General features: G+C 34.4%; 1 protein-coding gene across 5 annotated transcripts in view; it reads left to right on the forward strand.

Moving 5' to 3' along the window:
• NPG1 (tetratricopeptide repeat (TPR)-containing protein) overlaps window positions 1-6,486 on the forward strand; it is a 117,290-nt gene extending 110,804 nt beyond the window's left edge. For all 5 annotated transcript variants that reach the window (XM_089798024.1, XM_089798023.1, XM_089798025.1 and 2 more), the window contains exon 6: window positions 5,770-6,486. In XM_089798024.1, the coding sequence (XP_089654150.1) occupies window positions 5,770-6,089 (320 nt within the window). In that variant the 3' untranslated portion in view covers window positions 6,090-6,486. The remainder of the gene's footprint in view (window positions 1-5,769) is intronic.
• The last annotated feature ends 6,425 nt before the right edge of the window (window positions 6,487-12,911 follow it).

A 12,911-nucleotide genomic window follows, 5' to 3' on the forward strand; every position in this document is an offset into this window, starting at 1 on the left:
TAAATTGCTTTAGGTATTAGTTTTGCAAAAGTGACTATGTGACCGGAAATTTTATCTTGCATAAAGATGTGCTTTTATTGCATCACCCATGTATAGCAGCAATGTCATCGTGAGGTGATGTAGAGGAATATGAAGCAATCTGTAATGTCTTATTTGCCTCTACTAGTTCATCAAATATCTTGTATGGTGCTTAGAGAGCAGCCATGAAGTTACTAGTTTCACTTTTTTTATAGACAGTTTGTATCATTACAAAAGTGTTTTCCTTTAATATTTTTGCATTATCTTTGTAGCAGTCTATATTATGCATCTTGGATAAGATACTTAAGCCTTTGGCAGGTAGGTTGGTTTGTGTGTTGAACACAATACATTTTGTCTATTGGTTAAAGACATAAGGAGATGGATGGCATTCCAGTATGCCTTTTGTCCATATTTTTGGCAAGTGTTTTCTCTCATAGATTGTAAGCATATTTCTAACATAGCCAATTCACTGTCCATTTGTTTTCTCATTAACGTTTTTGGATTTTCAATTGATATACAACAGTAATATCTAAGTAAGTTGTACCTGTATTTACAACAAAACTAAAAAAACTAAAAAAACTTGTGTATTCAATGTGTATCTTAGAGGCATCCCTATGCAATATGCAGTGGATAAGCAGATGTAGATACAATAGCGCTAATCATTTTGCCTAGCATTTTCTGGATGAAAGCTTCCCTTTTCCAATTTTCAACTGATCCATAGGTTCTTCCGTTTGTGATGCATTTGGCCAATCATCTCCAACAAATGGATTTGCAAATATAGTCAAGGATTTTTCAGAAGGTCACCCTAGATAGTTGAGCCAAAATCAGGTTAGACAGACGTTATGTTTCTGGATTACTGTGAAATATAATGGCTTAACAGGTCAATCATGCTTTTAACTAAATTGTTATTGACATAAATGATCAAAGTTGGAAAAGTGCTTGTTTGTTTTTACTCTTCAATCTTGTTTTAAGTAATATTGAAATCTTTTTATTATACATTTTTTTGTCAGTGTTGTAGAAGAGCCATAATAAAGACAGATATTACACGTTTGAGGTTTTTCATATTTCATTAGCTTTTTGCTTCAATTAACAACTAGACCTAAGATTGAATTATTTAGACCTGCCTTTATATTTGTTGTAAATTAGAACTATTAAAGATCTAAGATAAATTTCTGGATGCTCCAACTCCCAAATATATCCCTAACGCATCATTGTACAGTATTGATTCAAGTCTGGGTGTGGAAGAGGTACTTGGATTAATAACAAATGCTCTAAATACATCTCATATGTGGATTGCATGGATAGAGGTACCCAGTACCTACTGGGGAGGCAGAACCATATCCTGGCCATATCTGATTTGTAAATATGATCTCCTTAAATTTAATGGTTTTAATTAACTCTCATTCCCCAAATACTCCAGCTTTGTTCAGCCTGCAACTGAATTAGTGTCATTTAATGCATTTACTACTAATTAATTAATTTTTATCGATTTGAATACATGGTTTTGTTGAGAACAACAATCAATGCAAGATGCAATCACCATGTTGGACATTGTGTAATGATCCCAAATTATAATTGAAATAAAATAGGGGTAGAGATACTTTTCACTTTGACTGAGACCATGCAAACAAGTGAGGAATCATTTAAATCATAATTCATAAAATAGATCTCTTTAATTAGAAATATGCATGGATTAGGAGTATAGATCTAATCACAAGTTTGCTTAAAGTTTAAGTAGTCTTAACCATAGAAGAGCTAAGTTAGGGTGGCTCGATAGGGTACCCTAGAGATCCTTTACCCTAGGCCCAAGAGCGAATATAGCAACCCTCTTGACCTCATATGGCCAGTGCCATCCATATGATGTGGAGTACCTAATGAGGTGTTCTATAACTATTCCCCTAAAACTTGCCACTTTTATCCTACTTCCTATAATTGACCATTTTTAATGCATTTGCTTACCATGATAGAGAACATGAATAACATTCACAATAGGGTGCCTTGGAAGTCCATCCTTTCTAAACCCAAATGCAGTAACATTCTACCCCTTTGGCCCCATGGGACCCCCTAGTCTTTTACCACGAATTGTCATGCCTGTAAGATAAACCCATCACCGTTCCCCTACTTATAATTCCTCGGATTCTTTACCATGGCTGGTTACAGCAGTCGGTCAGCATAAATATGCATAACATCTTATATTTAAAGCACACATTTCCATTGAAACACGGAAAGTGTCCTGCTCCCTAGAGCCCTGTGTTCTCGAGATGGGGATGTCCCTGGGCTGGGGGACAGGTATGACACATTCCCCCACCGCTGCTCAATCACTGCCACACCACCTGGGAACGATGGGAATGGCACAACATCCCCAAGATGTCATGGGGATGTCTGCGCATTTGTCATTAGTGAACGTGCAAAAGTGCATTTTCTTAGAAGTTTGCAATTTTTGTGTTTGTTAAGCAGACCTTGACCATTAGGAGTTCAATGGTTCCAGTGATGAGGAGTTTCCCTTGAGGGTTGATTAGAGACCTTCCTTCGCTACAATTTGATAGTTTGTACTTGTCTTGATATTGCGCTACTCATTGTAATGATCTTTAGGATATAATAGAAATCTTCCATTCATCAATTCGACAATTTCATTTGTGAAATTGAAATTAATTTAGTATTCTATTGATATTCATTGTCCATTGTTCAATGTGGGGGCATGGTAGATCTGATTGGTTTGATGATTGCATGGTTAACATAGATTGATTGAATTGATTCTAGAGTTAATTGCTGGCCTCTTTGCTTGATTCCTAATTGATGTTTGATGGATGATTGAATGATTCGATATATTAGTGAATGATGATTGAATGAGTATGTACTTTGGAGAGTGACTTGAGTGATTATTGAGCAAGTTCTGATTTTATGTATCGGTGAGTAATAACGGATAAGTGATCCTTGAATGCTTGGAATGATTTCTCCTTTATATGTTATTGGTGAACACGTCACCATCTTTTATAATAATTGAGTCATCACTTTCCATTTTGGCCTTTGAGAATGATATATTGTTCACCAACTTTATCTCCCTTGGATGCCCTCCTCAAATGAAACATTTCCGCTCTATATCTTCCAATGTGAGGAAGAGTTGCGTCTCTTTGCCATATCTGCCCTTCGCAATGGTCACACCCATAGTTGAAAATATCTTGAATATATCGCGGATATTGTGATTCACAAATGAAAAAGAAATTCTCTCAAAATATCATCGGCGCTATTTCATTTTTCGCACGGCGAGATCAAATGCAAAAAATCGTGGTACATCGTGAGATTTCTCCTAAAAAATCGGTGTTAAAACAATTAAAAAACTAAAACAAAAAATCAGGATTTTTTTACTTTGTAAAGCGATAGAAAGTCGTGTTTCAACATTACATTTTAACATTGTGTTTTTCAGCCATTCAATTCTGGAAACTTTTGAGACTTGTTCCATTTTGTTCTGAGCGACGCTGTTTCATTCTGAGGCACTGCTGGTTGGAATTAGCTAGCTATTGTTTTATAACTAGTTATTGGCTTATTTCTTTGTTTTACACGATTGTTGATTAAAATCCTCTAACCATTTCCTTCGCAGCTTCCACTCATTATTTGAAGGAATGTCCTGCTTCTTTTCCAAGAAGCCCCTCTTGTTCTGCATGATTTATAACTTGAAATGACTGAGCTCGAAACACTGTTCAGTATATGTTCTACAAATTTAGTGTGTGTGTATTTTTAAGATTATTTTAAGATATTATATATTTTCAAAATAAATGTGCCAATTTTTTCAGAGTTTATGGTGCTTCCAAGATATTGCCAAGACCGAGTTTTTCAATTATGGTCACACTCTTTCACAGTTACCACCCTACAAAATGGTTATAACTCATTTCTGCACTTGTACAGTCACAACCTTTTGAAAGAGACACCACTCTTTGCCCTTTGAAAGAGAAGGCAGTTAACAAGGTAGTCACTGGTAACTTAGGATTTGAGGATTTTTTGACCTATTATCATCTTGGAGATTGGATGATTATCTAATTAGAAATTTATGATTACACATTTAACTGCCATATAAATTACTAATTGGAAGATATGTTGATTGCTAGTTCATTATAAAGCCCTTTATCTCAAGCCCAATTGGAAGCAGAAATAAAAATGAGAAACAGACCACAGAAAGGAGGGGGGGGGGGGGGGGGGAGAAGTTGAAACGGTGTAGGCTTGAACATGATAGCCATTTTGGGACCTCATTGATTTGCAAAGAAATCTATATTAATTGCTATATGCTTGGCAATTATGTATAGTACCTGTTGTTTTGCAGGATAGGATAAATCAGATGGGTAGTTAAATTATTTATTCAGGCAGTTGTCTTTATTGTACGTGAGACATTATTTTTGGCAAAAGTGTTAGTTATATATCAACGGTGGTTGGGTTCAGTTGACTATCAAGAATTCTTGTAGCATGTTTAAGAGAAAACAAAGTCTCTGTAGGAAAATCTGATATATAAATGAGATGTATGCAACAACACCTCTCTTATGAGTATGAAGCGTACACTTGGCACTCATTTTGTGTAGCTGATGTTCATAGAAGTGAAGCTTTGGGACTTCTTGGGAGGACATCCATCCTAGCATTATTCCAGTTTAGGCTGACTTACACATTGAGCTCCCCCATAACCAGATTTACTTGTCTTGCAAAATTTTCTCAAGTTCTGTCTGTTCTAAGCAATTAATTATGGAGCTCCATATCTCCATTTCTATACAAAGTGGTGTTTCTTCTTTGCATCAAGTTCTGTGAGATGGTTTTTCTGTGATTCAGCTTTTAGTTTCAAGTTGATCGTTATTGACCCATGCAGTTGATGGGTTAACATTACACTCCATTTTTCAATCATTGCATATAGGTGATGCTTGTAGGAATGAAACACCCAGACTTCCTAGGAGGCCACTCCACATTATTAATCTAGTGCAGGCAAATAATTGGGTATTACCTGCAAGATATAATTCCTCTTGGTGAGCTTGGAAGACAAACTCAAATTGAATATGATTTTTTTTTTTGTTGTTGTCGCCACCTCCAAATGAAATGATGGCTGGTCTCTATCAATATTTTCAACCTTCTAAATCTGGTAGCTTTCCCTAAATCTCCATCCGTGTACACTTTGAATGTCTTTACACTCATTTGTCTATGTCGAAGATTGTATCTTGAAATAGAACAGTTTGTTGGTTATGTTCCATAGGGATGCATCCCCAGATTTGAAATCAGTGTCCCCATCCCTTGTGGCGTTTCCAAGATCAGGATGGCTAGGTACATCCCCAAGCTGTCCCCAATTTTTTCCAGAATCCAGCCAGATACAAATCCTATTCTAATTGGTTGTGAATAGCAGATGCTTTGTCAAGATAGTTTGTAAAAGCATAGTTATCAAATCCAGCCATATCTAAATTTTTTGGACAAGCTGGATTTGTCCAATTCAGTCTGCTTCTCAATCCCTGTAGAAACTTTACGGATCCAAAAAAAAAAGTCATAGGTTTCCCCGACTTCTTAACCTCATGAATGAATCAAAATTTTGAAACTGGTAACTATGTGATTAAGATCATTAAGTATTTATTGCTTTTGTTTTTGAACAGAATGGATTTTTACTCCCAGCAGCTGATGTACCCGTTAGCCGGAAATCTTGTTTGCCATTAGTTCAGAGTGATTTTAGTTACCTAGCATCATGCAATGCATGTTTTGGTCAAGCTGATCTTCGTGTTGTGTGATTGTCAGGAGTTCATTTTGAAGCTCGTAGCCAAATGCAGGAAGCATTGGCTGCTTACAGCAATGCACTTTCTGTGGATCCAGATCACGTGCCTTCAAAGGTGTCCATTGGAGCATTAATGGGACGAACTGGTGGCAAGTCCTTGCCTGTTGCTCGAAGCTTTTTGTCTGATGCTTTACGTCTGGAGCCAACGAATCATACTGCCTGGTATTATTTAGGGATGGTTCACAAGGCTGATGGAAGAGCTGCAGATGCTGCCGATTGTTTTAAAGCAGCAAGCATGCTTGAAGAGTCTGCTCCAATTGAAGACTTTTCGTCAGCTTGCTGAGCTCTTTATTGTGAAAAGAAATCACAGGATGAAAATTTGTAAAATGTAATTCATTCAGAATAGTTCTTTTTGGAGCCATGCTCTGCTGCCTGGAATCTCGGGGTTACCAGTTTCAGATCGGTGTGATGTCGGATCTCTATTGGTTGTAAACGTCTGCACTGGTCGACTGGTGTAAGATTATGTAGAGTAATTATTTCTGATTTGAGTTCTAGCCATTTATCCCCCAACGATGTGATTGGGTTGGTTGTGTAATAGATTAATGAAACTGCCTATTACAAGTTTAAGTGTGTACCATTATCAGGAGTCCATGGGATACATACATTTCTTGCAGGCTTCTACACTGAAGAACTGGATATAGTTTGGTTAATTAAAGCTCAGAATTCCATTCCCGGCAGAACGTTTTCCATTGTAACGCTCACAACGTGTAGAATAGTTTTGTTAGTCTCTTCTAAAGTGATATAGTTTGGTTAATTAAAGCTCAGAATTCCATTCCCGGCAGAATGTTTTCCATTGTAACGCTCACAACGTGTAGAATAGTTTTGTTAGTCTCTTCTAAAGTGATGTTCTACAAGTTTAGCACTAGTTTCCAAATTATACATCTGTGAAACAAAAACAACCGACACTAACGGCTCGCACTTCTTTAACTTCATGCCTTGCAACTCTGCATTCTGGCCTCTTACACATCTTTCTCTACAGGTTCTTGTTGAAACAAAAGAACATCCGAAACTTACAGGTTGGTCAATTTTTAATATTTTTAACTTAATCCATTGCAATTTCACATTCTGGCCTTTACGCACCTTTCTCAAAAGGCGAACAATGCTTTATGAAGCTTGTGTAGTTTTTCGTTTTTTCTAGTTTCGGGCTAACGTTGGTTCACGCTAAATACCCGACTCTACATTTGGTGTTTACTGTTCAAGCGGTAAAATATAGAGTTAGAATTTGTTTGTTTTCCTGTCGAGTATTCGCTTTCTGGAAGAAATTTGTTGTCAAAACTATTCATAAATTTGATGTTTATTTAAATAATTTTGGTGAACGCATTTAGTATAATTTGATAACTCTTGCTTAGTACGTTATTTTCTTATTTTTTCTGCTATCATTATATTTTAATGGTGGTTCAGAGATCTTGATGAAAAACTTAACATAAGATTAAATCTAATAATTTTTCTCATCAATTTATAAATTTAAATATATACTATTGCACTATTTGATTTTAATCATGGGAACTGTAAAATATAAATATATTTACTACCTACTTGATTTCTTTTAGCATTCTTTTCCATCGCTTTTTGGAGTAGGGTTTTTTCAATGTGGTTTTCTCTATTTCTCTTCTTTTCAAGGATTTGGTTGTGCTTGAGTGCCTCATGAGGCTTCGTTGCCGGGAGCCAAATTTACTTTTAGTGGCAGTTTCTAGGTTTTTATGCACTCCCTAAGTTTATTTCAAGAGAGGGTGTTAGAGTAATAAAGTATTTACTTATTAATTAAATCTCATGAAAGATAATAATATTTTGCACTTGTAACAATTTGATTTTGTATTGTTTTGCCAAGTTCCCGGTTGGATTAAATTCTTTAATATCGTAGGCTTTTTTTCTACTCATATTATTGTTCCACATGGCATTGTCAAACTTCCCTCTGACAAATTGTTTTATATCCGCATTTGTGTTTGGGCAATCTTCTAACTTGATGTTCCATTTAGCCATCCATTTAATGTTTTGCTTCATCCATGTTTTCTTCCTTTAGTTAAGAGCCTCACTTTTCATAGTTTTCGGCCAATGATAATCCCACATGTTTTCAATCTTCTTGCTAAACCCTCTAACGGAAAAGTCCTAGCCTCAGCCATAAGAATTTCACAAGGCACAAAACTCTCGACTTTTAGATTGCTTGTGATTAATTGTTTCTAAATTGTTTCTATTCGTCTCCACCCCCATTTTGACATGTTGCCCCCCACAACTCGTAGCCATAAAGAACCACTGGTATGACTAGCAAACCAAAGTGAGTCTTCTTGGTTTTCTAGTCCCATAGTTCTGTTGTCCTACATCTATTCTGGAGTAAAAATGAAGCTTTTCAACCCTCTTGAATCTTGTTCACTCTACAAGTCTCCCAACTGAATTTATAATGGAATTCAATCCCAAGATATTTGAAAGTTTTATGATTGACTATAGTAAATAACCTTGTATACATAAGTAAAAAGAGATGATATTTCACCTATCAGAAATTGTAGTATATGAATACAATATTCATAAGATATTATTGTCATGCTTCTATTATGTAAGAGGGTCTTTGCTAATATAAACAAGATATGGCTAGTGTCTTAATTTTATAGTGAGGGGATTTAGGACAGATAAGATCTTATGACAACTAAGATTTCTAATTTTTTTTCCTATGGTTTAAGTAAACATAATATATGAATAGGTTCCTACTTAAGATTATGACAAGCGTTTTAGTTTTACAATGATTGCCCCATTTACTCAAAATATTAGAAGAGTTGCTAAGGGATTGCCCCATATCTTCAAGTTTTCGTATCAAACAATGGGTTGGTGGATTCTATTCCCGCCAATGGACATTTTACTTGCACGAATAAAAGAGCAAAATCCATGCAAATTGCTAAAATACTTCTAGGTTTTTTATCAACAGAGAATGGATTTCAAAATATAGCCTTTGCATCTCTCCAAATCGTACTTTCTCTGGGTCATATCACTTCCCTCTTTGATTCGCTTTTGCAATACTACTTTCTAGTACAAACAAATCAAATTCCTTCAAACTTGAAAATATGTGGTTTAGAGATCCTTCTTCTATTGATTATTTAATACACGGTGACTTCATCTTCTTGAAAAATCTTGTATTTCAAGCTCGAGACTATTTTAGTTAAATAAGAAACTCTCTCATCGCAAGAAGAATTTATGCATGTAACAAAAATAATTTCAAAAATATATTTGTTGGTAAAGATGACATTGCATTTCAATTAGATCAATCTAATGAAGAAGTTTTGAGTCTAGTTATTAACTTGGGTTCATATCATAAGTAGAAACATAATATGGTGATTTAGTGTAACATACCATTTTCCTTAACCAAATGAAGAACAATACTCTAAAGTAAACCTAGTTTCATAACAAAATGACATGATGGTAGTTAATTACATCAGTTACATAACATGAAAGGGAAATCCATGATCTAATTACATTTTATGAAATTGAAACATAAACTAGTAATGAACTAATCAAGATCACATGAAAGAAAACTACTATAACTTCTATTACTAAATAATTTTCAAGTCAATTACAATCATCTGAAATAATGTAATGATATATCAATTTAATCAACATGATACTAAATTATGAAAAATAAATAAGGAACAAGTACCATACATGTAGTAGAAGAAAATCACTGTGTTGAGCAAGCCTTGGCATCTGATGAAGAGGAGAAGCATTGGCATGGGCTTAACCTCCTAACCATGGACCTTAACTTATCCCCACACAACCTCAATCAAGAAAGGCTCTCCCTACCCTAGAGTTTGGCTTGGGGCTCCATGGTCCTACCACTTGAGCATTCTTGTGTTAGAGTGTCGGCTAAGCAACAAACAAGGCAGTGGATATCCTCCAACAACTTTCCCTTTTTCAACGAGCACTTTGACCTCTAGTGATCGTTGTAACAAGCATGCTACTAACATACCTTTGCCAAGGATTTCAATGGGCTACTAATTATGTTCTATCACCCATCGCTCAACTTGACAACAAAAATATATATTGGACAACCATGAGCTGACTCAGTGTAACTCATACAATTTTTACAATTTAATCACTTTCTCTTCTGACTTTCTTTTGTTCTTATATGGATGTCTCTCTTCCCACCCATTATTTGTTTGACCCTTTTCGTCTTGGGTACATCTTAGGAGACCTTGACATCATGTACAAAAAGGTAGTTGATTGTGTATTTAGTATTGTTTAACATCTCAAGCTGATCTTATCTCAGAGACATATAGTTAACACCTCTGTATAAGTCAGATCGAATATTATGCATAACGGTAAATCGTGCTTGCTATAAAATATTCATGCACCAAATATGCCAAGGAAAGTGGACACACACATGTTCTCAGAGATTTCAAATCAATCTAGGATATTCAAAGGACTGTTTCCAACAACATTCTATAAACATGGTATCAAAGATGTTCGGAAATTGCATAATAGCTCATTTGGAAAACATTCTATGGCAAGTTAACAAGACCATTGTTTGTGTCGATCAATATCATCATTGAACAACATCTATATAGCAAATTAATTTAAGCATTGTTTGTATCAATGAATATCAACATTTAACAATGTATATATGACAACTAAACAATAATGATGTTTGCATAACCTAAAGTAGATTGATACATTGCCTTGTGTGGCTTGAGGATATTGGTTATGATGCGATGAAAAGCTAACTGGAATTATTTGCAATAGAGGACGACAAGGCTAAAGCCTTTGCTAGCTTCTTTGTGGTTGTAGAGATTTCCAATTACCCCAACTATGATTGCGAATTCGGCTTGAGGCTGTAATAAGGAATTTTTCAGAATATAAGAAATGAGGAAACAACAAGAGAAGAAGTGCCTGCATGGTTATGGAAAGAGCAAAATAAATAAGACCATCCACCAACTTATTCTCAGTTACAAGAAAGAATTCAAGGTGCCAGTATATGGCCAACTATCAGTCAAAAGTAACTCCATTGATTTAAAAATTTAAAATAATTATGAGAAGAAATGAAAATGGCAATCGCTCAAACAATATGGAGCAAATATTAAAGATATACATAAAGGTTATTCTTCCTTGTGATTTTTATAATATATTGGCATCATGCTATTTGTGCCACCTCTGTGTGTGTGTGTGTGCGCGCACGCGCATAAATTTAATCATATAAATTTTTGTATCAATATAATGGTTTATACACACACATGCATATAGGTGCAAGTATTAAATGTTAGAAATAACACACACACTCTCTCTCTCTCTCTCTCTCTCTCTCTCTATATATATATATATATATATATATATATATATATATATATATATATATATATATATATATATATATATATATATATATATATATATATATATATATATATATATATATAACATATTCCTGAATTAAGTCAAGATAACCATAATCAAAAGTTATTTCATAATCATCACAATGGCTAATCACCATTTCCACTAAACAACTATTTTTATAACTTCATGTAAAATAATAAATATTCATTTTTAGTAAAATTACAACAAACAACAAACAAGTCGTCTTCATGTGAATCAGAACGATCAATTGTAATATCCATTTCACATAATTATAACATTCATTTGTTTTAACTATCCAATTGTTTTTTACGCGAAATACATAATGGCTATGTGATTATTCTAAATGGGTAAAATCTAGAATGTAACATTTACATGGAGAAAACTCTTTCAAAAGGAACTCCAAAAAGGAAGTTAGTGTAATACTCCATAATTAATGTTTACAAAACAATTAAGTTTTTACACGAGGAAGAGATCTTAGCACAATTCTAATAACAATAATACTTACAAAACTCGTACATAAAACCATCAAATGGTAATCAAGAAAGCATGAGCTAAGAATACTCCAAAATGTGGTGCTTGAATCCTTAATCAAAGTCTCCCTAAATCCTAAGACGAGTCGATAAAATACAAATAATATTCCATACACTTGACATAGCTTCCATAATGTTATAACATTCACACATCAACTAGGAACTTCATTTTAGCTCGATTTTCTAACCAAAGATGCCTTATGATATGTCATAAGTTTATCAAATGTAACTCCTCTCTTATGATCTGCAAGTACTTTTATAGTGCTTATGTGATAAAGACAACTATCAAAGGTCACAATTTTTTATCCATGAACCTAGCTTGAACCATTTATAAGGATATGGATCTTAAATAGTTATATATCACCATAATCCATTAGCTTCAAATAAGCCCTATTTTGACATTTTTGTGTCAAAATCATCTTAGAAAACCCTAAAAATATATATGTTGATTTTTTATAGCTCTAAAAAAAATTATTCTTACCATTATGATCAAAACTAAGACACCTTTCTCAACAAGGTAGAGGAGAGGCTTGGCACAAAGGAGATTGAGAGAGATAAAACATATGCACTCATAGTACCTTTACAATAGATGCCAAGGGATAAGTAGAAGAGGGTGATCTAGGTATAATTATGACATGTCACACATTAGTATTGTAGTAGTATGAGCAATTAAGAGTTTACATTATTATATGTAGTTGCCATTATGAGCTAAGTGGCTCTTACTTAAGCTACAATAAAATGATTCGCCTATAGTATTGGTGGAATTGATTATAATATATCAACGTTGGAAAGTAGGAAATTATGAAGGCATATATATTGTCATTTATGGCAACACTATCAGATAGTAAGGTCGCCTGCATTAAACCATGTTTTGGTTTTGGTTGGATATGAAAATTGTTGAAGTACAGTTCAAGAATATTGTCAACAAGTCATTGGAATGGCCGCAATTTTGGATATTGATATAATGGAGTACATAAAGGATGTAATTATCTTCGTTGGATTTAATATGTTAGTTGGCATATGCTTTGGACGGATAATGTGAAGACAAGTCTATATTGCAATATATAGGGTAAGAGACAAAGATCGAGCATTTTGGCCCAAGGAATTGAATTGCCTTGTCAATTCATTTACTTGGAAATGTAGGGACATCATCCTAGATGTTAACTCTTATAATTTTTTGGTAATAAGTTTTAGATGAGAGTTACACATTTCATCACCAAGTCTAGCTAGGAAAGTACAATTAG

Source organism: Cupressus sempervirens, chromosome 8 (assembly GCF_028749045.1).
Source record: "Cupressus sempervirens isolate cs-2001-9-10 chromosome 8, ASM2874904v1, whole genome shotgun sequence".
Lineage (NCBI taxonomy): Eukaryota > Viridiplantae > Streptophyta > Pinopsida > Cupressales > Cupressaceae > Cupressus > Cupressus sempervirens.